The following is a 27,093-nucleotide window of genomic DNA, read 5'->3' as shown; positions in this document are numbered from 1 at the left end:
GTAAATATCTGATATGCAGGATGTATCTTCAATCACTGGACCAAATTTGGCACAAATACCCAATACGTCCACATTTGCATAATAGTGGGGTTAGGGGGGATTGATTTTGTCATTTGGGAGTTGTAGATGCTGGGATTTATAGTTCACCTACAATCAAAGAGCATTCTGAACTCCACCAACGATGGAACTGAACCAACCTCTGAGGATGCCTGCCATAGATGTGAGTAAAACGTCAGGAGAGAATACTTCTGGAACATGGCCATACAGCCCGGAAAACATACAACAACCCTGTGATCCCGGCCGTGAAAGCCTTCGACAACACATTGAACTGAACCAAACTTGGCACACAGAACTCCCATGACCAACAGAAAATACTGGAAGGGTTTGTTGGGCATTGACCTTGAGTTTGGGAGTTGTAGTTCACTTACATCTAGAGAGCACTGTGGACTCAAACAATGATGGATCTGGACTAAATTTGGCACAAATACTCAATATGCCCAAATGTGAACACTGGTGGAATTTGGGGAAAATAGGCCTTGACATTTGGGAGTTGTAGTTATAGTTCATCTACAATCAGAGCACTCTGAACCCAGCCCACAATGGATCTGCACCAAACTTGGCACACTACCTACATGGCCAACATTGAATATTGGTGGGGTTCAGTCTCCTCTGCCAAAAGAGTTCCTAAGACCATCAGAAATACATGTTTTCTGATGCTCTTTGGCGACCTCTCTGACACTCCCCCGGGGTTGAGAAACGCTGGATTAAATGGATTGTTGGTCCTTTTCTGTTAAGATTGTATATAGGATGAGATTCCTAATATGCCCATATTAGAATAGGATACTCTTTGAAAGGGGGAAAACTGACAAACTGCTCAATTCATGGTTTAAATAATCTACAATTAGGCAGATTATTTTGTATATTTGAGCCATCTTTATACATGAATATTGTTGAGGTCAGGGATACACACTGAAGACTGAAAACTGGTTCCTTTAAGATGCCTGAGTTGTTACTGCAATACTGTTCCAAATCAGTTAGTGGAATTTGTGGGGAAAACCTTTAGACACCAAACATCATATCTGATGCTTTAGAACTAAACATCACTTTCCAGCACCTTCACAGATATCATGAAGTAAGAGTCTTATAGTGGTAAAGCATCTGCTTTGCATTCAGGGAGGCCTCACATACAGTCCCAGGCATCTGCAGGAAGGAGAGAGAAAGACTCCTCTTGGAAACCACTGCCAGTCTCTTTTGACAGAGAAGATAAATCTGAGTTAGATCAAGGGTCTGAACCAACATAAAGCAGATACTTATGCTCTCCATGCTCAAATAACAATCTTGTTAATTCATCCTTGGCTGTTAAGTCTCAAACTTTAAAAGACATTGTGAAGGAGAGAGGAAAGTGGGGGTAGATTAGACCCAAACCTATAGCAAGGAAACTAAGAACGACAACCTCAGATGACAACCTCGGGATCAGTGCAACGTTAAACTGTTTTATGTTTATGCTTTAATGGTTTATAGTTTTTAATGGTCTAATTTATAGTAATACGTAATTGTTTTTAGATGCATGATGTATTGTTTTTATTATATGTGAGGTATTGAATTTGGCCATTTATTTGATGTGAACTGCTTTGGTTTCCCCCATGGGGTGAGAAAAGCAGTATATAAATGCAATAAATAAATAAATAAGGACAGGTAGAAACAAAAACAAGCAATATCATATTTACAGCTTTTATTAAGAACTACTAGAAAAATAGATTTTCACCCTCTCTCCAGCATAACGGAACAAATGCAATTTTTACATTACAGTCTTGTTTCCTATTATTTTGGAATACAATCAACAACAGGAACCAACACATAGGAAAAATATTATAAAACATCTTCCAAGGGGCAGAATTTAAAGGTATTTGTACCTTACTTTTAAGAATCAGTGGTCTCTTTTGTATTTTAGTAGGTGATCTCTGCATACTCAGCACACACTTCAATGACGGTTCACTGAGCACTGCTATCTAGACATTTAACTCTGTTCCAGGCACAAAGCCAGTTGGTTGACCTTTCTTCCAAAAGACTGTGTGTAACAGCTTAGGTCACAAAACTTGAGGAGTTCTCAAGTCTTGGCAAGAGCAATAGAAAAGCTTCCACTGCTGAAATCTGTGCATGCCTGTCTATACCTAAAAGGCAGAAGAGTAGAAAGAAATTATAGTGTAGCTTGGGTTCTTCAATCCTGTGTAACTCTGAAGGAGGACAAAGCAGGAAGCAGGAGAAAACCAGATGGAAATGAGCATTCACATTGTGTTGTCGAAGGCTTTCATGGCCGGGATCACAGGGTTGTTGTATGTCTTTCGGGCTGTGTGGCCATGTTGTCACAACCTCTGAGGATGCCTGCCATAGATGTGGGCGAAACGTCAGGAGAGAATACTTCTGGAACATGGCCACACAGCCCGAAAGACATACAACAACCTAGCATTCACATTCTTCCACCAGGCTCTCAAATGATCCTGAAGATTTAGGTTCAGTGTTGGATATCAAAAACAACAAATTTAGCACAGCAAAGGATACTACGTGCTGTAAGAAATGATATGGTTAACATACACTTCAGGATTCAGAAAACCCCAAGGCAGGGGGAAAACCATTCCAGTTTCTCAACAGGCATTTTATTCCTGTTTTAGAGGGGCCCTAGTTTGAAATGGTTTTTTGTATAAGCACATCCTGTTTTTCTGGTTATAATCCAAGATAATTTGTATCCCGAGTTCAAGCATGAATTAAAAAGGTACTTTTCTACCATGACCTAAAGCTAAATTGTATACAGTACAGTACCACTTATCCAACATAAATGGGCTCCCGATCCCTGGCCCTGAAACATGCTGTACAAGGATCATCTATCCCTAATAACGGTCCATGTCAACCCATTTGATTATGTAATCTCTCCTTATTATCCAACATATTAGCTTATCCAACGTTCTGCCGGCCCATTTATGTTGGATAAGCGAGACTCTACTGTACTTACTTACTAATGTTGGATAAGCGAAAATGTTGGATAATAGGGAGGGATTAAGGAAACGCCTATTAAACGTCCAATTACATTATGATTTTACAAATTAAGCACCAAAATATCATGTTTTACAACAAGTCTGCCACTTGTTTGGGAGTGTGGCTGCATTTGTGTCCTTGTTGGGTGTGTTGACCCACTGTGCGTGGCTATGGATCCGGGAGGGAGGCAGACTGCATTGGATAATACAGAAGGTTGGATAAGCGAAGGTTGGATAAGCGAGACTCTACTGTATACTTTTTTGACAATATTTGTGGGATCTATATCACTATTTTATCAATATCTCTTGCAGTTCACAACAGCTATCAAAAGTAGTGTAAGGACATGGAAAACAACATTCGGATCCCACTCTCCATGACACACCATAAGTGCTAGTGCAGTTAGACTGGCATCTATTGTTTTCTCAAAAATGATTAATTCCAAGGTTCTTATATTTAGGCAAGAGAGACATAGCACCATCTGAACCCATATTGATCCCAAGGGGATTGGAAGTCAGTGTGGCTGGCTTACAGGCCCCAGGCAGGAAATGCCTACCATTCCCTCATTCTCATATGTACTGCCATTTCTCAATGCCTACAAATACAAATAAGAAAGCCACACATGTAAAATTGAAATACAAAAGGAAAACACTTACAGGGCACAAATACATTTCGTTTCTCAAAACCAGCAAGATCTGGCTCAAGCAAAACACTAACAAAGGACACAGATGATCAAAAGCAAGTTGCAAATGATTCTAAATGTTTCCGTGGCAACTGAAGACGAAGAAAGCGGTGAGGTTGGGTCATGCCAGCTCTAGCCTTGAATAATAGTCCCATTGACCTAACATACCTGACAGGTTAGAGCAGTGATTCTCAACTTGTGGGTCCTCAAGTGTTTTGGCCGACAACTCCCAGAAATCCCAGCCAATTTACCAGCTCCTAGGATTTCTGGGAGTTAAAGGCCAAAACATCTGGGGATCCACAGGTTGAGAACCACTGGGTTAGAAATTAGTGCTACCCCATGTGATTTTTGGGTTTCCCAACCTATGCAAAGTTGAACGTTGTGGTGCAAAAACACAACACTAAAGTGTGCATAGGCTATGACAGGGATCCCAAAACTAAGGCACGTGGGCTGGGTGCGTCCCTCAAGGTCATTTACCTGACCCCCACCCTCAAATACAACATGTGCAGTGTGCATAGGAATTTTTTCGTATTTTTTTCAAATGATAATTCAGCCCCTCAACAGTTTGAAGGATTGTGGGCTGGACCTCTGTTTAAAAAGTTTGAGGACCCCTGGATATACTGTTCATATTACTGCTGAATGTGCCGAGTCTGAAATAAATTTTATCATGCTATCATTTACGAGAAAATGTAGGCTGTATAACTATGGGACAGCACCACTTTTCTTAATAAAGTTGGTTCAAGACATTGGCTTTGGACAGTTGATTTCTGACTTTTACAATAAAAGGGAGGGGGGCTTTAAGGTGAGCTGTTTTGTAAGATTCATTAAAAATTGAAAAAGAAAATACTACAGTGAACATAGCCCAAGGTCATATTTGGTTGTCAGCTATTCCCTGTGTTGCTCCCAAAGTCAGCAGGCCTTTCTGCTTCAGTCCAGCTAATCACCTTTGTGATGGAGACATCCTCCTTTGCCCCATTCCTAATTTCAAAAAATGGGAAAGATAAAAACCATCCCACTTCTAGGTTTTCCCCATTATCAGGGAGCACATGGGACATATACATATTTACACACATTATACCATCAATACAAAATGTGGCTTTTTTATCTACTTAATGAAGGCCATTCAAAAAGTTACAAAACTTTCAGAAAACTTTATAAAACTCTTTTCAGGATGTTTATGTCAAATAAAAATAACAAAGGAGACGAATATTTGGAGTATTTGGAGACATAACACAAAAGTTATGATGTACTTTTAGAAAAGCATCTTACGTAATGTCAGGCTGAAAATAGAAGCTGGAATTGTGCTTTAATGTCATGAGATGATGGTGTGCGTTAGACAGGATCACAATAATTCTGTGTTGCAGCCAGTGGACACATTTCTTGGGAATTGGAGAAGTGTAGTTCAAATAATAAAAAAAAAGTTTCAAGCTCTATCTCTAGTTTTTGACAGGTTTGCCTCAAATGAAACTCGGCTATCATTTGAATAGCATCAATTCAAACAATCTGGACTCCAAATGATGCAACTGCAATCCAATCTGGCTGAATAAACACCTTTTTCTTAAGAGTTGAAAGGTGTTTAACTGAGAGGGGGGGGATTACTGAATCATGGCAGTGAAATGTTGCCAACAAATAAAGTTTAAGACAGTTTAAATGTTTCTGTCTTTCTGCATTCCTATGTCATTTTTTCGAAGGAGACAGGAAGAAGGAACCCATGGCTTTGCTGTGTCTGTGCAAAAACGCCGTTATGCAATTTTCAAAATATATGAGATGAATACATTTCACACTATGACCAGCAGAGGGAAACAGTAAATAAAGAAAAGGCTGAAGGAGTAACATAAAAGTCTTTTGTAGTACTGTACCTTGAAAGCTTTTCCCTGGCCTAAAATGGATCCTCAAAGCTTGGCAAAATTTGTAAGAAAAGCACAGAGTTTCCAAACTTGAATATGTTAATTTTCCCAATTTCTCATTTTCCCTCACTTTATAATTCCCAATGCATTTAACCCATTCATCCAGATGTTTTCTTTGACACTGCCCTCCTTGCTCTTAAACCCTGCAAGCAAGGTAACCGGCACATAAATGTGGTGGTGACAACATTCTCGTAATCTGCAAGGAAAATCCTTATTAATTCTGCAAAATCTCTCCAACCATTTACTTCTTGCATATGCCCACAGTCACACAGCAATTTCATAAAAGAACTACAAGATCTGCTTGGAAGAAATGCAACCACAACTGTGTCCCGATCTGATGGAAAGCAGCACAGCAATTTTGCAGGGCAAAAGTGGGACAGAGAGAGATGACACTGGCTGGTGTCTCATCCATTTCCAAGTATGTTTCAAGCTCATATTGACTTTGACAGCATGGGACCATCTGAAGAATTGTTTTCCTCCAAAACACTGCATTTGGCCTTTGTTAGGGGTTCTTCTTAGGGGCCCTTCCAAGTAAACCAGAAGTAGATCCTTTTCTATTATGGCAACCCACCTGAGCATGACTCTTCCAAGCATTATATATTTTTGTGGCATGGTAGGAACTCTTTAGTTTCCCAGATCATTTTAAAGACATACACAAATTTAGTTCTAAATTCAGCTTGATTTTGTGCTATTCCTTGTACGGCATGGTTCTGTTTTATGATATGATTTAATTCAGGCTTGAGAAACGTGTGTGTTATAGGCTGCATATACCCATCCTTCCCCCAGCCCACAAAGATGTTGCTGGAATTTATATGCAAATTGGGGAAAAAACCTTAAAACCAGAGTTTCCTGCTTGTCTTCATAGTGTTTAGTATTTTGCCATCAAAACCTGCCTGCAATACAGCCCAAAATTGGTCCTATGGGGCCTACACTGGACCCTGGGTTCACTAAAGTTGCTCAACCTAGTTTTAAATACAGTAGAGTCTCACTTATCCAACACTCGCTTATCCAACGTTCTGGATTATCCAACGCATTTTTGTAGTCAATATTTTCAATACATTGTGATATTTTGGTGCTAAATTCGTAAATACAGTAATTACTACATGGCATTACTGCGTATTGAACTACTTTTTCTGTCAAATTTGTTGTTAAACATGATGTTTTGGTGCTTAATTTGTAAAATCATGACGTAATTTGATATGTAATAGGTTTTTCCTTAATCCCTCCTTATTATCCAACATATTTGCTTATCCAACGTTCTGCCGGCCCGTTTATGTTGGATAAGTGAGACTCTACTGTAAATGTTGTTATCTACTCTAAAAATAACTTTACTGGCATAAAATAATACTTTAGTATTTTTTTGTAAAATAGTATTTTTTAGAAAGCATATTGGAAGACATGGCAGTAAGCAAGTGTTGGCAAGCGACAAAATGCTCATGGTAGAACGGAGTGTACATGATTTAAGTTCCACATATGGAAATGAGCAACAGCAGCCAAAATCAGATGAGAACAGGGAATTGTCCCAGGAAACTCTTGACACACAAAGTGAGGGCCAGCTTCTCCAGCCTCTAATCCAGTAGTTCTCAACCTGTGGGTCCTCAGATGTTTTGGCCTTCAACTCCCAGAAATGCTAACAGCTGGTAAACTGGCTAGGATTTCTGGGAGTTGTAGGCCAAAATACCCAGGGACCCACAGGTTGAGAACCACTGCTCTAACCTACTTCTTCAGATATAGACCATATTAATTTAATCCCAGGTTCACTGATATCGTTGCTACTCTCTCCTTCGCTCCTGTTCCTTTTCTCTCATCAGTGGTTTTCTTTTTTTCTTTTCTTTTTTGCCAACCTTGAAAAAAAGACTCATACCCAACAATAAGTTCATCATAGAATAGATCTTCTCAAAATGTGGGGCAGAATCTCCCTGTTTGGAGACAAAAGAGAACTAAACAATCAGGTGCCCTTATGCACAACCATGGCTGAAATTTCTTCTTCTGTCCAATCTTCCAAAGAGAGCTCTCCCCAAATGGGTGTCCTCCAATTGCACTAAAATCCCTATACTTTCTAGCTCATGGGGGTTGAGATGGAGATCTTAGTCTGAACACATTGGGCACAGGGAGGGGAGACTGTTCTAAGCTTTCCAGACTTCTTCCTTTTCTCAACTGAATAAAAAAAAAGGCACAACAGATTCTAGATTGTGGCTAAAGTGTTTTCTGAAAGGATAGAGGTTAACAAAGAGGTAGTAACAGCATTTCCTTGAGGCTAGATTCTACTTGCTAAATCCTGCAGAAGATAAAGTTGTTCTGCTTTTACAAACAGAGACTTCCAGGAGGTTTCAGCTCCTGTTGTAGCATAGCAGTGAGAGAAAACACACAAATATTAAATATTGTTCTTAAAAATGCTACAGACAAAATGTCTCGCTTTGCATTGAACGGATGAGGATTAAAGTAGATCAACATTCAACAGAAAGATAAATACAGACAGTAAGACGTAGACAAAATGGACTGGGAATGGAAGTGCGACAAGTTTGGATAGTGGCATCTGTTTTCCATGCCGTGGAGATGGTGAATGCATGCCACACTTTTGTCTACAGATTACAGGAGATAAATAAGGTGCTGAACCCTACCCCAAAATAAGTTTTACACCATGTATATCTCTTTTAAAGTGTGGATAAAAACCAGAACCTATTCACCACTTCACTGCCACGGAAGCTTGTTTTTGATTGCCTTTGTTGTATAGCCCAAAACAGAATGCAGACAAAGTCATAATGCCTTAAAAGGGAAAAGCAACCAATCAGAAGTGGGTATATCTGGTTACTGTAGGGGTGGGCAGCCTGTATCCCCTTGCCAGTACAGGTACATTCAACAAGTTGCCAACCCCCTTGCCTATAGAGGTTTTTGTTTTGTTTTGATTTACCATATTCCCAAGAAAGGAAGGTTTCCTGTCTATAGGGAAAGCTATTTCTTCGTCTAAGGCCACCACTGCTCTCAGAAGCGACACCAATAATAAACAAGGAAGAACACAGAGAGGTCAAAGGACCCCATGGAAGATCTCCGCTCTTCTGAGCCTCCTTACAGGGAGAGATTCCCAAAGAAAAAGGAAGGCACGCAGTATCCAACAATCCATGACGCTTCATTTGTCCCAAGTGACGAGGCACAAGCAAAATGCTTAGTCTTCAGCCACAAGGAGATGCACTCGATGCCAAGCATTGTTGAGCACTCCCAAAATGTTCCAAATAGGCCCCACTGTGTCAGGCTGCTCATTGTAGCTGGTGTCCACAGCCTTGCAGACAACGTTCAGCTCTCTGGTGCCAGCAGGCACAGAAACATTCAGCTGCCAGAGTTGCCATGCCCAAGCTCGGCCAGGCAACTGCCTCTCCCCAGTAAGCTCAGCCTCACGCCAGCTCTTTCCACCATCCAGAGAAACATCCACACGGATAATCCTTCGTCCACCTCCACTCCAGGCATAACCTTTCACTGTGAGCTCCCCAGGACTGATGGTGGTCTGTGGGCTTGGCTCAGTGATGGCTGACTGGACAGGCATGTCTTGGATGGCAGGAGCTTTGGAAAAATCCACTGTGTCCCACGTCACGCCTGGAGAGAATCCTTTATAATCCTTCTGCTGCCAATGACTTGGGCTCTCTTCTGGACTCACAGTGATCCTGGCCAGCCATTTGACATTACGGGCACCAACGATGCCTGGCACAAGAACCCTGAGAGGGAACCCATGATCCCGGGGCAACTCCTCTCCATTCATCTCATAAGCTAACAGGACATCTCCTTCCAGACACATGGCTTTCTTAAATGGGATGGAAGCCCCATAAACAGTGCCACTCTGATCCTTGTCCAGGCCCTCAAAGCAGACATGCCCTTCGTCATCTTGCTTATAGCCAGCCTGCATCAGAACATCCCGAAGCCGGGCACCCCCCCAGCGGGCATTGCTGATTGCCCCAATGTTCCAGCCTAGCCGGTTGGTGTTCTTGAGAGAGTTCATCTCTGCCCGACGATTGCCAGCACACTGCAAGGCGGCAGTCACTTCATGCTTTGGGAACTTCTTCAAGTCCTGAAGGGACAGAGACAGGGTCCGTCCACGGGGACCGCCCACGTGCAAGCGGTAGGTGGCAGGGTCCACATTTGGCACAGGAAGATGGTTGCGTTTGAAGAAGAGCTGGTTGGGCGTCAAGTAGTTTTCACTGATCAGCTCTGGAGGGGGCTCTGCATTGAAGGGCTTTAAGGTGTTGGTTTGAAGAGCAGGGTGACGTGGAGGATCATCAGCGTAAGGATCTCCTGGGGTGGGCTGGGGCGGCTCTTCTGGGCTCAACTGCCCTACTTTGAACCCCTGAAGGATCTCCAATACATGTTCCTGGTTGTGCATGGCATAGAGGGCCCAAAAGGGTTCCAGAGCACCACCGGCTGCTAGAAGAATCTTGCTTTTGCCTCCCGGATGCTGCTCTATGAAATCTGTGATATCAAAAACATCACTGCCATAGGTCACCCACACCCGACTGGCCTCACTGTGGTGGCGGGCTACCTCCTGCCGAGTAAAGGTAGGAAACTGAGGGTCGGATGCAGATTCTGGAGTCTCAGCCTTGGCAGCCTGTGAGGGAAGGTAGAAAAGAAGTCAAAGCAACACTCCACTATCTACATTCAGATGTTCAGTTGGAAAACTAGACAATGAGAAGCTCTACTTTTCCACTATTTTCTAGTATCCCCTTTTTCCCCCCACAAGAACCTCTCTAGCTTTTTAAAAAAAGGTCACAGAAGGGTGTGAACTCTGCTCGATAAGCAGAGAAGACAGATTCTCTGAAATCTGGGCTGAACTGCCTTTTGTAATTGAAGTTCCATACATCAAAGCCTGATCTCCTTTCTTTCTGCACTTTAGGAAGGTCCACAGTAACCCATTTGTGGCAATACAGGGGTTGTTGTGTGGAAAATGGGATGAAAAATCTGCTATCATCATCCACTTGTAAACTCTTAAGTCTGAATCCAACTTATCTCACACTATTTTACACAACTAACCCACCACATGTAGACATAAAACTGCCTCCTAGCTCCTTAGTGACTGCACATCCACATCCTGGAAAGGTTACTTTTATGGGGTACAGAGAAGTACTTCATCTCTGTCAGAAATATTAAAAATTAACTAGGTATTTTTAATTACAAAAATGTGAGTCAAGCACTGAAAGGGTTAAATAAGCTAGCATCACCCCAAGGAGAGTGAGTAGGCCAAAGCCTGTTAAGAGTTAGTGGGCCAAAACCAGTGTTGTCCTGAGGAGAGTGAGAAGGCTCCAATGTGAGAAGCTTCAGTGTGAGAAGGCCTGGTGTGAGAAGATTTGGTGAGAGAAGCTCCAGTGTAAAGACTTCTGTGTGTGAAGCTCCAGTGTGAAGGCTGCTGTGTGTAAAGCAACTGTGTGAAGCTCTGTAAAGAAGTGTGTTTTTATTTTGATTTATAGATGTCATGTTTGTTTAATTTCGTTTTAAAAGTCATGTTTAAATATGTTTAAAAGGGTAAGTATTAGTTACCAGTGCCTGGGGGATGGTAACCAGCTCAGCATTCTGAGGCAGGTTACCATAGTAACGAGGGCGGAGCCAACCGCCGTTTGAAGGAAAAGGAAGGAATGTTTTAAAAACAGGGTTGTTGTATGTCTTTCGGGCTGTGTGGCCATGTTCCAGAAGCATTCTCTCCTGACGTTTCGCCCACATCTATGGCAGGCATCCTCAGAGGTTGTGAGGTATGGTATACCTCACAACCTCTGAGGATGCCTGCCATAGATGTGGGCGAAACGTCAGGAGAGAATGCTTCTGGAACATGGCCACACAGCCCGAAAGACATACAACAACCCTGTGATCCCGGCCATGAAAGCCTTCGACAACACGTTTTAAAAACAGTTTAGTCTGTGATTTTTAGTCACAGGGAAGACACTGGTTCCAGGTTAGGGATACCAGGGAAACTCAGATCTCTAGTGGTGTTGAATTAAGCAAGTAAAGGAACTTGTTTAGGTTTATTGGTAGAGTCTGAGTAGGAAGGGAAAGTAATCCCAGTTAGATCCAAAGTGATCAGTTAGTAGTTTTGGTTGGGAAGGAAAGGAAAGGAGAAAGTATTTGAAAGAGTATTCATCATAAGTTATATTTGCAACTGATTAAGAAAGTTTAACTCTAAGAAGTAATATTGTAACCACCAAGCTCTGTGCCTGAAATAAACTTATTTTTTTGTTCTTCCATATCCAAGTCTCTGTCACATATTTTCAAAACTAAGTTACGATACCATCTAAAGTAAATAAGAAGAATAAAGAAGATAAATTCCCCTCTGCCTGAGTTCTCCACAATTGGTGGCCGCGGTTAAATAAAACATATTTATATTGGTGGCAGCGGTGGGATATAAAGATTCCTCCCTGCCACATCTCCACAGTGTAAGTTCAGTTGAGAGGAGGCTCTGTGAGAGCAAAGCTGTTTATCTGCATGAGAAAGAGGCCCAGTGTGGAAGCAAAGAAGGAAGTATAAAGAACTTTATTTGTGTTATGGAAACCTTGTTTTTGTAAATAGTGCAACCATATTATTTTGCTATAAAGAAAAGCCCCCTGAGGAAGAGATAACATCGGTCTGTGTGTTTATTCTTTTTATCACTTTTGGCTATTGGTGCTGGGTCACGTTGCTGCTGATAAGTTATTGTGCTATACATTTATGGTGAGAGTCTTTTGTTAATAAGCCCACTTGCCCAACAAGTCTCACTTGTACAGCTATTCTTTTGATCACATCCACATCCTGGAAAGGCTACTTTTATGGGGTACAATGTCCCAAACTTCCCAACCATTAGCTATGTTGGTTGGAGAAATTCTGGGAGGAGGGGTCCAAAAAGCAACCCTTATAAGATCTGGTCATATCCCAGTCCCCCGTCCCCCCCCCCCCAAGTTACCCCACTCACCTTTTGATGTAGATCTCCATAGGCCAAGATGGTCCCTATGCCCAGCCCAGCCCCAGCCACCACTGCTACCCCCACGAGTCTCCTGCGTCTTGGGCCACCAGCTTCGTTCCAAGTGTTGTGGGAGTGAAAGCGGGTCCAGGCCAAAGGGGCTACAGGGAAGGTCCTCTGAACCATGGCTCGCAACCTATAAGAAAACAAGTCAAAAGCAGAAGCTTATGGAGATACTGCTACACTTCACAAATATGGCAAAAACCAACCCAAGCTCTAATAAAGGAACTCTCATAAACAGTGGCTTTCTGAAGATGAAAGAATGAGTCACAAACTATCTTAGCTAATTGTTAAAGGAAATAACAGGATTTGATGGCCTCAAGGAGGATAATGAAAGGCAGTTGCCATATCCAAAAAAGAAATTTCTGCTCATGCAACAGAACTTGAGAAAAAGGATTTTGGGGGAGCAGTTGTCAGTTTTTTGGACTACATCACTCAGAATCTTCTAGCTATCATCATTGTGGAATTCTGGAAGTCATAGTCCAAAAAAGCCCTCCTTTTCATTGGCTGAGCTACTGATCTGCGTAGCCAATACTGCATAAGAAGGATAGACAATTAAATTGTTTTCAAAAAGTGGTTTAGACCTATAGTGCAGATGCTCCCTTTCTGACTCTAGAGAGCACATGATGTGATCTACAGTAAGCAGATAAATCTAAGAAGAGAAGCAGGAAGAAACAGACCGGAAAACAACAATGTGGTGACTCCCGGTTCTTTATAAACGCTGTGTCATATTTACAAAGACTGATGTAACACAAAAAGCAGGTTGCAGCAATACAACAGGATGGCATGGGAGTGAAAAGAGAAGCTATTACAAATTGCAGCTATTACAAATTACAGCGTTTACAAATTAAAGCAGAGCAATAACAGCTGCTTTTCTATGTCTAAACAAAGTTAATTATTCAAGGCAACCAAGATCATAAACAAGCTACCTAGGAAATCATAAACAAACTAGCTGAGAATGGAGGCGCATAGGCAATTTAGCCTATGTGCCTCCATTCCCAAGTCGCAACAATTCTGAAGACCTTCTAAGAAGATGAACCAACTTTTTAAAATCTTTGAAGATTTCACTGTTTTCTAAAAACAAGCCCACAATTTCTTCTCAAATTTCAGAAATAGGTGGCAAGTTCTGTGGGATAGATACATCTGCCTGAATTTGATCCCTTCAAAAACAGCAAACGGCATTTATTTCTTAACATTGTCTTTACATTTGAGTGAGTAGTCCTGCCAGATAGTCAGCTTGTTTACAATTTCTTACTGCACTTTATCACTGCTCCTCACCTTTTTAGGTTTTCAGTGTCTTGATGAGACCGTTCCTCCACCCTTATCCCTGATCGTCCCTATACTATCCACGAACTCTAATCAGAGTCCTACACAAATCAGGTTTTAAAGTAACTGATGTGTTTTATATTGTTTCATATTTATATTGTTTACATTGTTTTAATTCATGGATTGTGTTTTAACTATGTAATTGCTGGGCTCGTCCCCATGTGAGCCGCCCAAGTCCCCTCAGGGAGATGGAGGCGAGATATAAGAATAAAGCAGATTATTATTATTATTATTATTATTATTATTATTATTATTATTATTATTATTATTTACTTCATCTACGAGCAATTTCAGTTCTGGGGAAAACACACACACTTTCTGGAATCAGAATAATTCATACGAAATAGGCAACTAGATTAAATATATAAATGCCTTACATTTAAAAAAATTATTTGTCTCTGTTAGCACATTGCTGTATCTGGACTCTCAGTATGGGATTGTAGGTGCTAGCAGCACCGGTGCTCAGTATCCACTCTAAAGGGCTGGTGATTATTCATTAATTCTTTGCCTTAGTCAAGGTGTGAGAGAAGTAAGATAGTGAAAGAAAGGGATCTCCCAGCACCTTCTGCCTGGAATCCTACAGACACAAGTCACGCTGAAAGGGAAGGGATGCACACAGAGATAAGATTACAGTCCACCTGAGACTAGGCAAGGAGCCAAAGCAAATACTTGGAAAGACTTTTTAGAAAAGTTCAATTAAGCTGTCAAAGACTTTCATGGCTAGAATCACTGGGGTGTTGTGTGGTTTCCAAGCTGTATGGCAGTGTGCTAGAAGCATTTTCTCCTGATGTTTCACCTGCATCTGTGGAGGATCCTTTGAACCACATAACGCTCCAATAAAGTTCTCCTTGCTTTCTCTTTACTAGTATCTAGCAACCATGTCTTCAACTGGAAATGGCACACATGGATGGGGAGGGCAGAATAGGAAGAGCGGAAGAAATATAAAGGTTTGAAACTGTGAAGAACTAAGAAAAGTGCTGTTTTTTAATAATGCTGGCTCACCTCTGCTCAACTCACAAATTGATCCTGTAACATTATTAACACAGGTAGCAATGAAAAACTTTCCATTGAGCATAGTAGGTTTCTATGAGAGCACAAGTAAGGCGTATACAGAAAAAAATTCCCTAAACAAATCAGAAATGAACTGACGGAGGAGTGTTACTTGTGTCACCTCACATCCTTAGAAAACCCAAGAATGTTTCATATCTTACATGTGGCCTTCTTACAGTAATATTGAAACTCATCTTATCCTTAACTGGAAATGAATTTGATGATGATGATGATTATTATTATTAGGAACCCCCAGTGATGTAATGGGTTAAACCTAAAGGTCAGCAGTTCGAATCTGGGGAGTCTGTCAGCTCCAGCTTCTCATGCAGAGACATGAGAGAAGCCTCCCACAGGATGGTAAAACATCTGGGTGTCCCCCTGGGCAACGTCCTTGCAGATGGCCAATTCTCTCACACCAGAAGCAACTTGGAGCTTCTGAAGTCGCTCCTGACAAGAAAAAATTATTATTATTACGATCATTATTATTATTATCATCATATTTATATCCTGTCATATCTCTCCCGCTGGAGACTCAAAGCGGCTTAACATTAAACAGGATTAAATATGAACAGTATTTCAAAACAATCCAGTTAAAAACCATTAAAACATGTTCAGTTAAAAACCACAGCACCCTCTGAATTCATCTTAAAAGCCAAGGTCTTGTAAACCCAGTCTATCAATATAGCAATGAGTCTTATAAAACAGTGGTTCCCAAACTTGGGTCTTTCAGGGACCTCAATTCCCTGACAGAGTCGCAGCGGGGCAATGGGTTAAACCCTTGTGCCAGCTGGACTGCTGACCTGAAGGTTGGGTTGCTGACCTGAAAGTTGCTGGATCGAATCTGCAAGATGGGTGAGCTCTTGTCTGTCATTTCTAGCTTGTGGGGACATGAAAGAAGCCTCCCAGGCGTCCCCTGGGCAACGTCTCTATAGATGGCCAATTCTCTCACACCAGAAGCGACTTACCAAGTCGCTTCTGATATGATAAAAAAAAAATCCCAGACGCCTCAAGCAGCATGGCCAGCAGCCAGAATTCTGGGAGACAAAAGTCAAAACATCTGAGGAAACAAAGTCTAGCATCAGTAGACCGAGAAAGTAAGTACAATTACTTTCACAGTTTTGGACTCAAGAGTTTTTTTTGGCAAGGCACACTGGACATGAGATTTTGAAGCTCCCTGATGGTGATTGAGATTTTCCTTCCTCACAAAACATACACATGTAATGGAAGTACACTGCATTTTTCCATACCAGCATGTTCTCTGAAGTGTGGAGAGGCCACTCCAGGTAGGTCTAGACAGCAGCATCTTCCCCAAATCTACAAATAATAGAGAGAGTTAGAACTTGCATTAAACATCATATGCTAAAGGTGTAAATCTGAAATATATTCGATTTCTGAAATATTTACATTAAAGGCTAGGGTAGAGGTGAGCAGTGTATGGGGTCTTAGGAGGGGAATGTACTGTTTCATCTGGAAGCCACTGGCAGCCCCACATTTCAGTAATGGAGCTTCACTGATTTTCAGCGGCATAATAACCTCAACATTATTTTAAAACATAAGACATGGAGATTGCTCAGCTTGTATTTAAGATGAAATCGACAGCTGGAAAGCTACCTGAGCATGATTTGTCTTTAAAATAGGGTATCTACTATCTGCACAGTTTGCTTCAAAGCAAAGAAATAGTGACATTTGCTTTGAGGATTACTATGGCATTTTAGAAATTTGGTGAGTTGACAACATGTTTTAGGAAGGGAAGCAAAAATGGGCAGAGTGTATACATGTGAAGTACATTGCCTAGGTACTGTTATTTTAGGAAAACATGAGGAATTATCTTAGATAGCACTGTATTTGAACTTGTGGACTTTTATGGTGGTAGCCTCCAGAACACCCCCAAGTTGTAGAAAGGAACCGATGGATTTGTAAGCAGCATTATAAAAATAAATTTATGAAGGCAGCACTTCAATTTTCAGTAGTGCCAAGCTTTCTACCACTTTACCTATTAATTGAATTAAATTGCTTATTTATTAACTATATGTTTATCATCAACTATATGGAGCCCCCGGTGGTGCGATGGATTAAACCCTTGTGCCAGCAGGTCAGCAGTTTGAATATGGGGAACGGGGTGAGCTCCTGACTGTCAGCTCTAGCTCCTCATGCGGGGACATGAGAGAAGCCTCCCACAGGATGGTAAAACAACAAACATCCGGGTGGCCCCTGGGCAATGTCCTTGCAGATGGCCAATTCTCTCACACCAGAAGCAACTTGTGGTTTCTCAAGTCACTCCTGACATGAAAAAAAATCAGACTACAAGTAGCTGGTAAATGAAGGGACTTGGGCAAAACTTTATGCATTTGTTAAAAAGAAATGTAAGTCACTACTTGTCCCAAAATACAGATAATTATGTAGAGTCCCACTATCCACAAACTGTTTTAGAAGCAAATAGGAACTTGCCCTTCAAAACCCAATGAGTCATGTTGAGGGATTTCAAGTTAGGTCCAAATTGAACTTCTAGCCAGTCAATTTACTGAAAGTTGGGATCACTGGCTTATAATGAAGTACACTGAGTTAGAATGAGATTCAGTGTTTCCTATAGCAATAATAAGTGGCTCTAACAATCATACAGAAAGGCAAGGAGGTACATAGTACATTTCACAAAGGAAAGAGTAATTCTTTATTCTCTTTTAAGTCACACAATATTAACAGAAATCTTTTGTTTTAAACATAATTGGCTCAGTTGAAGTCCTGATCTCAATTCCTACTGTTAAATTTTCCCCCTTTCAGTAGATCAGAAGTGGGAATCATGTAGCCCTCCAAATGTTGCTGAACCATAGCTTCCTGTATGCCTTGGCTATGGCTTCTGAGAGTTTCAGTTCAACAACACACGCAAGGATGCATGATTCTCACCTTTGTCAAAGATCAGCTATTACTATCTGTGACTTGCACTGCAACCATGTCTATGTTTATTCAGAAGGAAATTCTATCAAGATGCGTGCTGTGTCCTTGGGGCAAAATACTGTGACATAACAGAGAGGTGGACAAAGCTCGTCAACCCATTTGATTGCTACACCTACTTTTAAATCCATTTGGGAACCAATGACACTGCTAAGGACAGCCTTCGGGACATCATAAGGGATTACAAGGCTCTGGATAGCAAGTTGAAGGGTCTTGATGCATTAGGTCAGTGGTTCTCAACCTGTGGATCCCCAGATGTTTGGCCTTCAACTCCCAGAAATCCTAACAGCTGGTAAACTGGCTGGGATTTCTGGGAGTTGTAGGCCAAAACACCTGGGGACCCACAAGTTGGGAACCACTGGATTAGTTTATAATTTTGTCCATCCTCCCAGCTGAAGAACTTGCAACAGGGAGGGAGAGAAGAAGGGTAGAGCTCAACAACTGGCTCCACAGAAGCTGCTTCTGGGAACAATTTGGCATCTTGGACCAAGGTCTGTGGTTTCATGGAGGTGGATTTCTAGTAACTGATAGTTTGCACCTTGCAGCAGTTAGCAGGAACTTTTTGCTAAAAGACTCAGAAAACTGGAGAGCTTTAAATTGAGCTATGTTGGGGGAGGAAAACAGTATTCTTGAGGGCAGGTGTTCCTCAGGTGCTGGAGATAACAGCCTAGATGTTATGAAAAGAAAAAAAACCTCAAGAGTGGGAAGAAAAAAATGAATAAGCAGCTGAGCAAATCACTTAGGTTCTTTGATGTTTACAAATAATGCACAAAGAATGCACAGGGCAAACAAACAAGATTAACTTGAACTTTTAGAACAGTAAAGGCAGTATAATAGGCACCACTGAAACCTGATGGAATGATTCAGAAGCAGATGAAAGCCCTCCCTCCAATCCAACTACCACTGCCCTGATCCAGAAGACGCAGTACTGTGCTGGATTTAATCCTCTCTCACACTAACACTCCTTTTGTGTCATGTCTCAAAAGTTGTTGTGTCATGAAGTCTGAAGGCATGATGTAAGTCTGAGGGCAGGGAACTATATTGTTATTCTTTTACTTGCAAAGTGCCATGTACAGTATAAATAAATTATGATGATGACAATGATAACAACAGGATTCATTGAAACCCTGATAGCATGAGTCTTGTGATTGGAATGTAGTAATAGAGAGGTATAGCCTATTTCAGGAAAATAGACCAAACAGGAAAGGAGGTGGAGTAGCATTGTATATTGAGGATATTTACACCTGTGAGGAAATCCTGAAAGCCAGGTTGAGAGTATCTTGGTAAAAATAAAGGAGGAAACACCAGGGATGTAATTGTGAGAGTCTACCACAGACCTCCAGGCCAAACTGTGAGATGCCTTCCTAGGGCAGATGACCAAACATTCAGAAAAGAGAGATGTAGTCACATTTGGAATTTTAACAATCCTCATATTTGTTGGAAGGCAAAGCAAACTATGCTAAGTTTCAACAAATCCCTCACTTGCCCAGTAGACAATTTCATTGTCCATAGGGTGAAAGAAACAACAAAGACATCAGCTATTTTAGACCTAATCCTAGTCAACAGTGGTTAATAGGATATTAAGGGTAGGATCCTTGATTGACAGTAACCATGTCTCCTGGAGTTTGTTATACAGTGGAAAGGGGAAGCCAAGCATAGTCAGATATGTATTCTAACCTTTAATAAAGCTGAATCCAATAAATTAGGGAAATACTGAGTGATCCTGTGGCCAAGAATATTAAAACGAGTTACTTAAAATGAGATACTGAAGGCACAATTCCAAATTTTGAAGCTGCAATCAGGGAGAATGGGAAGTGTCAAGAAACCAGGATGGATAACTTTAAAAACTTCCAACTGATTTAGAAGGGACATGTACAATAAATAGAAAAATGGGGACATCATCAAAAAGGAATTTAAACAAATAGTCATGTGTAGGGAGAAAATCAGAAAAGCTAAAGCACAGAATAAGCACAGGCTTGCTAGAGATTGTGTCTCTAGCAAAAGGAAAAAAACCAATAAATAATAGGGTCACTGTGTGGAGAAGATGGTGAAATGCTAACCTGGGGGAGAGAGAAAAGCAGAGCTACTCAACACGTACTTTGCCTCAATCCTCTCCTAAAAGAAAACATGGCTCAACATGGGGAAAATTAAGCACATGATGTAATACAGGAAATGCACCACAGAATAGGCAAAGGTACAGTACAGGAATACTTGGCCAATCTAAATGAATTCACATCTCTAGGACCAGACAAACTACATCCAAGGACATTAAATGATCTGGCAAAAGTAATTTCAGAACCAATGGCAAACACCTTTGAGAAATCCTGGAGAATGGGAGAAGTTCCAGAAGACAGGAAGAAGACCAAATATGTTCCCATTTTCAAAAAGGTGGCCTGAGAGGCATGGGGAGAGACCCAAACAACTAGAATCATAGAATTGGAAGAGACCTCGTGGGCCATCCAGTCTAACCCCCTGCAAGAAGTAGATCTATAGCGAATAAAACTGATTTTAACAGGGAGAAATGTAGGATACTACACTTGGGCAATAAAAATGAAATGCACAGATATTGGATTGCAACAGCTGGCTTGAAAAGAGTCCATGTGAAAGAGATCTAGGAGTCTTAGTAGAACCTGAACGTGAGTAAACAGAGTGATGAAGCAACTAAAAAAGCCAATGCAATTCTAGAATCAATAGAAATATAGTCTCAAGACAGAAGGAAGTAATCATACCACATTATTTTGCTTTAATCAGATATCACCTGGAATGTGTGTTCATTTCTAGACACTATAATTCGGTGAGGATTTTAACAAGCTGGAAATGTGTCCAGAGAAGGATGGCCAAAATGGTAAGAGAAGTGGAAGCTCTGGCCTAAGAGAAGTGGCCTGTCCACTGAAGGTGCAAACTGCACCAAGCGTTACCATCAAAAGGGATGAGAATGACTACCTATACTTTTCTTGTGCAGTGTTTCAGTAGAAATGCATTCTTTTAAAAAATCTCTCTTGTTAGATATAACCATAAAAACAGTTTTCATAAGCTGTGTGTTCATGTCAATATATCTACAAGGCTAAAACTCTGTGCTAATGCACTTTTTGAACTTTCTGGAGCAAAGGAAGAAAAAGGAGGCGATAGGGCCATTGCAAGGAGAAGATGGGGTGATGGCGACAGGGGACAGGGAAAAGGCAGAACTGCTCAATGCCTTCTTTGCCTCGGTCTTCTCAGAAAAAGAAAGCCATCTTCAACCTCAGCAACACGGAATGGACGAAGGATTGGGGGAAATCCAACCCCAAATAGGGAGACACGTTGTCCAGGAACACCTGGCCTCTCTAAACGAATTCAAGTCCCCAGGGCCAGATCAGCTACACCCAAGAGTACTGAAGGAACTAGCGGAAGTTATTTCAGAACCACTGGCAATTATCTTCGCGAGTTCTTGGAGAACGGGAAAAGTCCCAGCAGATTGGAGGAGGGCGAATGTGGTCCCTATCTTCAAGAAGGGAAAAAAGAACGACCCAAACAATTACCGTCCGGTCAGCCTCACATCGATACCAGGCAAGATTCTGGAAAAGATCATCAAGGAAGTGGTCTGCGAACACTTAGAAACAAATGCGGTCATTGCTAATAGTCAACACGGATTTACCAAAAACAAGTCATGCCAGACTAATCTGATCTCTTTTTTCGATAGAGTTACGAGTTGGGTCGATACAGGGAATGCTGTGGATGTAGCGTACCTGGATTTCAGTAAGGCCTTCGACAAAGTCCCCCACGACCTTCTGGCAAACAAACTAGTTAAATGTGGGCTAGACAAAACTACGGTTAGGTGGATCTGTAATTGGCTAAGCGAACGAACCCAAAGGGTGCTCACCAATGCGTCGTCTTCATCATGGAAAGAAGTGACAAGTGGAGTGCCGCAGGGCTCCGTCCTGGGCCCGGTTCTGTTCAACATCTTTATTAACGACTTAGACGAAGGGTTAGAAGGCACGATCATCAAGTTTGCAGACGACACAAAACTGGGAGGGATAGCTAACACTCCAGAAGACAGGAGCAGAATTCAAAACGATCTTGACAGACTAGAGAGATGGGCCAAAACTAACAAAATGAAGTTCAACAGGGACAAATGCAAGATACTTCACTTCGGCAGAAAAAATGGAAATCAAAGATACAGAATGGGGGACGCCTGGCTTGACAGCAGTGTGTGCGAAAAAGACCTTGGAGTCCTCGTGGACAACAAGTTAAACATGAGCCAACAATGTGATGCGGCTGCTAAAAAAGCCAATGGGATTCTGGCCTGCATCAATAGGGGTATAGCGTCTAGATCCAGGGAAGTTATGCTCCCCCTCTATTCTGCCTTGGTCAGACCACACCTGGAATACTGTGTCCAATTTTGGGCACCACAGTTGAAGGGAGATGTTGACAAGCTGGAAAGCGTCCAGAGGAGGGTGACTAAAATGATTAAGGGTCTGGAGAACAAGCCCTATGAGGAGCGGCTTAAAGAGCTGGGCATGTTTAGCCTGCAGAAGAGAAGGCTGAGAGGAGACATGATAGCCATGTACAAATACGTGAAGGGAAGTCATAGGGAAGAGGGAGCAAGCTTGTTTTCTGCTGCCCTGCAGATTAGGACACGGAACAATGGCTTCAAACTACAGGAAAGGAGATTCCACTTGAACATCAGGAAGAACTTCCTCACTGTGAGAGCTGTTCGACAGTGGAACTCTCTCCCCGGGGCCGTGGTGGACGCTCCTTCCTTGGAGGCTTTTAAGCAGAGGCTGGATGGCCATCTGTCGGGGGTGCTTTGAATGCGATTTCCTGCTTCTTAGCAGGGGGTTGGACTAGATGGCCCATGTGGTCTCTTCCAACTCTACTATTCTATGATTCTATGCCTTAGCATAAAAAAGAGAAGGTGAAGTGGTGACATGATAGCCATGTTTAAATATTTTAAAGACTGTCATACTGAAAATGGGGCAAGATTGTTTTATGCTACTACGGAGACTAGGACATGGATCAATGAATTCAAACTACAGGAAAAGAGACTTCACCTAAACATTAGAAAGAACTTCCTGTTCAAAAGTGGAACATGTTGCTTTGCTTTGGAGGGTGGTGGTGTTTATTACAGAGAGGCTGGGTGGCTATTTGTTGGAAGTGCTTTGATTGTGTATTCTTGCAGGGCAGGTGGCCGGACCGGATCACGCTCATAATTTGTTTCTTTCAACTCTATGATTCTATGAAATTAAGTTGAATCTACAGAGTGTTCATAAAGTCTTTTTACCAATTAAGGTAAAGGTTTCTTCTTGACATTAAATCTAGTTGAGTCTGACGCTGGAGGTTGGTGCTCATTTCCATTTCTAAGCCAAAGAGCTGGCGTTGTCCGTAAACACCTCCAAAGTCATATGGCCGGCATGACTGCATGGAGTGCCGTTACCTGCTGCCAGAGCAATGCCTACTAATATATACACATTTGCATGTTTTCCAACTGCTAGGTTGGCAGAAGCTGGGGCCAACAGTGGGAGCTCACCATGTCCACGGATTCGAACTGCCGATCTTCTGATCAGCAAGTTCTACAGCTTAGCGATTTAACCCACTGCATCACCATGGCCCTTTCTTTACCACTTACCAATTTTTAAATGGTAAAGAGACTTTATGGACATCCTGTACTTCTTTACAACTATGCATAATTGCATCATGATACATCTGTTTGGCTTTCATCTGCTACTTCCTGATTTTCTTCTTGTTAATCATTTACACACTATCTAGAAACAATTTCTGAAACTGGTTTGGTACCTTGTATTTGTACCTCTTAAGATCTAAATGTCATGCACCAGCCATTTACTTTCCCATCAATTGAGGCAGGCAGGAAAACACTCCCAGTTATAACAAGAGGGTGTTTTTTACACTCCACCTAAAATGCTGACGGTTTAGTGCAGACATAAAAGTTTAATGATTACTCATTCATTCTGGTGAATTATTTTAAAAGTATCTAATTAATAACAAACAAGCGAGAAGTGTCGGGGGACCTCTTTTTGGCCTGAGACCAGGGCTGTCATATGGCAAACCTTTCACAGCCCAAGGGCCAGGGTCCATGGTGATCTTCTCTTGGCACAGAATTGAGTGAAGTTCTTCCCTCCAAGCAGCTGCTGGCTATAGATAAAAAGCATTTCCCTGCTTGAGAAAAGGAGGGGGTATTTGGAGAAGCTGCCAGACCAGAAACATTAACTTTACTTAAGACCACAGTTTCCCACAATTATGAATCATAGAATCAGAGTTGGAAGAGACTCCAAGGGCCATCCAGTCCAACCCCATTCTGCCACATAAGAATGCACAATCAAAGCCTTCAGAGAAGGAGTCTTTACCTATAAGGCAGCATATTCCACTGCCAAACAGCACTTACTGTCAGGAAGCTTTGAATGCGATTTTCCTGCTTCTTGGCAGGGAGTTGGACTGGATGGCCCATGAGGTCTCTTCCAACTCTATGATTCTATGATTCCAAGTACTAATGCTTAAGTAGAATCTCTTTTATGGCCTAAGAACATTTGGAGAGCCATATGTCATCTTGCCCTGACTTACTGTTTATTTTAAGATTAATGTTTCAATGTTTTACTGTTCTGACCTGCTCTCAGATAGCCTGAAGGACAAATATTGCAGTTAGAAAGATTCCCATCACTGTAACACCAGTCCTGGAAGTTTCACCCACTGCCTGTCATGTTTCTGGAGGGGAAAAAAGAAACAAAAAGGCAAAGGCAGGGCCACTAAAGATGAAGTCAGCAAGGTGTTGGTTTGACATCTTTTCTTGCCTTAAGGCTTCTCAGCAGGTAAACTTTGCCAGCATTTGGATAGGGCAGATCAAAGTGGAGTCATTCAGAAGCAACAGGATGACTACTATATCTCTTGGATATGGTGCTTATAAGAACAGTATGTGTCTTCAAGTCTCCTGCCAACTTATAGTGACCCCATGAGCTTCACTTCTTTCTTAGGGTGCATCTACATCAGTGGTTCCCAACCCATGGGCCACAGCCCACAGTGAGCCGCGAGACCTAAAATAAAGTCCGCGAGACATGCGGGAAAAATTGGCACCGGGGGCACGTGCCGCCATTGGAAGAGAGTGAGACAGTGAAGAACAGGGAGAGAAGGCACATGCGAGGGAGCGAGAGACAAGAGTCTCCCAAAGTTGTTGTTGTTGTTGTTGTTATTATTATTATTATTATTATCTCCCATTGCCACACCTCAGTTGTAATGGGAAAGCAGCCCTTTGTAAGACTCTGTTTAGTCCCCCAAAATAATAATAATAATAATAATAATCATCATCATCATCATAATCATCTCCTGTAATGGGAAAGCAGTCCTTTGTAAGACCCTGTTTAGCCCCACAAAGTTGTTGTTATTATTATTGTTGTTGTTGTTGTTATTGTTATTATTAAAGCTGTTAGGGACAGTTTCTTGGATCTCACACTCTGCTTTTTGTATTTTTCCCCCCAAACTCAGCACCCTCCCCTTCTTTTTTATATGAGTGTTAACAAAATCCACAGATAATAACAGCCCAACCAAAAAAAAATTTCTTGGTGTTTTTGTTTTTTAGACCTGTTCCTGGGGTTATTTGGGGTGCTGATTCAGAAAATTGTATTGGATACACCACATCAGCTATAGATGATTAAATATGGTTTTCTGTAGGCAAGCAGACAGCGACTACCAGATGGCATATGTTCTGTATCAGAAACTAGAGCTGATGTGCTCTATCCAATGCAATTTTCTGAATCAGCACCCCAAATAACCAAACCAAATCTAAAGTTGACCAAAAGCTGATTCATAACCCTTTTGGTACTAATGCTGGAGAGTGGTCCCTGGTCAAAGTGGTCCGTGGTTAAAAAAAAAAAAAAGTTGGGAACCACTGATCTACATGGTACAATTAACACAGTGTGACTTCACTTTAACTGTCATGGTTCGATGCTGTGGAATCCTGGGAATTGTACTTTTTTACATGCGTGTTGACAAAATTCATGGATAATAACACAACACAACCAACCTGGGGGACTAAACAGAGTCTTAGAAAGGGCTGCTTTCCCATTACAACTGATGTGTGGCAATGGCACTCTTTGGCAGAGAAGGCTAAAGGCCTTGTTAAGCTACAATGCCCATTATAGTATTGAGCCATGGCGGTTAAAGTGATGGCAAGGGTCTGTTAAGGGAATCTGCCGGGTAAAAAAGGCACAGCTCCAGGGCAAAAGGGGTGCAGCAGGCCGTGGAAGGTGTTGGGTGCTTCCCTGTGGCCAAGAAGAAGCGCCTTTGGCCTACAAGCAGCTCCTTTCTTCAGAGCCTGGAGCAGGAGGAGCCTGCCAAGGCAACACAGCCAAGGAATGCAGAACTGCTGCTGCATGAAAGCAAGCAAGCAAGTATGCAGGCAGGGAACGGGCTGAGACGTGGCTGAGAAAGAGCCCAAGATGAGCCATCTTGCATGCTTTTTAAAAGACTAAAAAAGATTTTATAAACCTACACATCTATGTACATCTCTGGGTTGTTTTTTGACCCACATGCATTCAGAAATCATTTTTATATACTGTAGAATTCAAACAGCCTGTCCCCACTTGAACTGCCATGGCTCAGTGCTAGGGAATCCTGGGAGCTGTAGTTTGATTGGCAGAGGAGGATGGAGACCTTAGCACAGCGGTTCTCAACCTGTGTGTGGGTCCCCAGGTGTTTGGGCCTACAATTCCATTCATTTTCCCCATCTCACTGGAAATTGTGACCAACAAGGTCACCTAAAGACAGATGTCACAGAGCAGTGGTTCTCAACCTGCGGGTCCCCAGGTGTTTTGGCCTACAACTCACTGTGGAAATCCCTTCCAAATTTTCCCCCTAAATAATCCCTCGTTTTTGACTTTGTCAAGGACGGAGCCTTCTCTGTGACGCAGCATTGGCTGCCTCTATTCCCTTCTCCTTTAATGGCTTCAGAGGACCTTCCTCCTTCCCTCTCTCCCTCCCTCCCTCCTTCCGCCAGAGAGGAGGCTCAGCCCCGGACAAGAGCTACCTTTTCGAGAGGCGCGCCGACGTCTCTGTCTCTGGGACCCTCGGGCTCGTTGCTAGTAGCCGCTCTGCCCCGGATTCTCCCGCCGCTGCTGACGTCAGCCTTGGAGATGCTCACCAGGGCCAGGAGGAGGAGGAGGAGGAAACCCCGCCCCCCGCGAAGCTAAGCAGGGCCAGCCCTG

General features: G+C 42.1%; 1 protein-coding gene across 3 annotated transcripts; it reads right to left on the bottom strand.

The window, feature by feature from the left end:
* Positions 1-1,717: 1,717 nt before the first annotated feature.
* Positions 1,718-27,093, bottom strand: suox (sulfite oxidase). 3 transcript variants are annotated; one of them, XR_010003881.1, is made up of 5 exons: positions 26,916-27,092; positions 16,204-16,270; positions 12,533-12,716; positions 7,333-10,207; positions 1,718-7,204 (listed from the first exon to the last, which is right to left on the bottom strand). XR_010003881.1 is itself a non-coding variant. In XM_008114426.3 (5 exons), exons 3-5 carry the CDS (start codon positions 16,257-16,259, stop codon positions 8,780-8,782), a joined length of 1,668 nt encoding a protein of 555 aa, XP_008112633.1. In that variant the 5' UTR covers positions 16,260-16,270; positions 24,504-24,601; positions 26,916-27,093; the 3' UTR covers positions 1,718-8,779. The 3 variants fall into 3 exon arrangements, 2 of the variants coding, with proteins under 2 accessions (XP_008112633.1, XP_008112632.1); XM_008114426.3 differs by adding an exon at positions 24,504-24,601 and having other exon boundaries at positions 1,718-10,207; positions 26,916-27,093; XM_008114425.3 differs by having other exon boundaries at positions 1,718-10,207.

Source organism: Anolis carolinensis, chromosome 2, assembly GCF_035594765.1.
Source record: "Anolis carolinensis isolate JA03-04 chromosome 2, rAnoCar3.1.pri, whole genome shotgun sequence".
Classification (NCBI taxonomy): domain Eukaryota; kingdom Metazoa; phylum Chordata; class Lepidosauria; order Squamata; family Dactyloidae; genus Anolis; species Anolis carolinensis.
This window is presented reverse-complemented; position numbering and strand designations above follow the sequence as displayed.

What these genes read in the sequence shown, in the direction of transcription:
- suox (XM_008114426.3), bottom strand. Translation starts at nt 16,259, where the DNA reads ATGCTGCTGTCTAGACCTACCTGGAGTGGCCTCTCCACACTTCAGAGA. An exon ending in ACACTTCAGAGAACATGCTG is followed by an intron (nt 12,717 to 16,203) that starts GTATGGAAAAAT and finishes GTTTTCTTATAG; the next exon opens with GTTGCGAGCCATGGTTCAGA. An exon ending in ATGGAGATCTACATCAAAAG is followed by an intron (nt 10,208 to 12,532) that starts GTGAGTGGGGTA and finishes CTTCCCTCACAG; the next exon opens with GCTGCCAAGGCTGAGACTCC.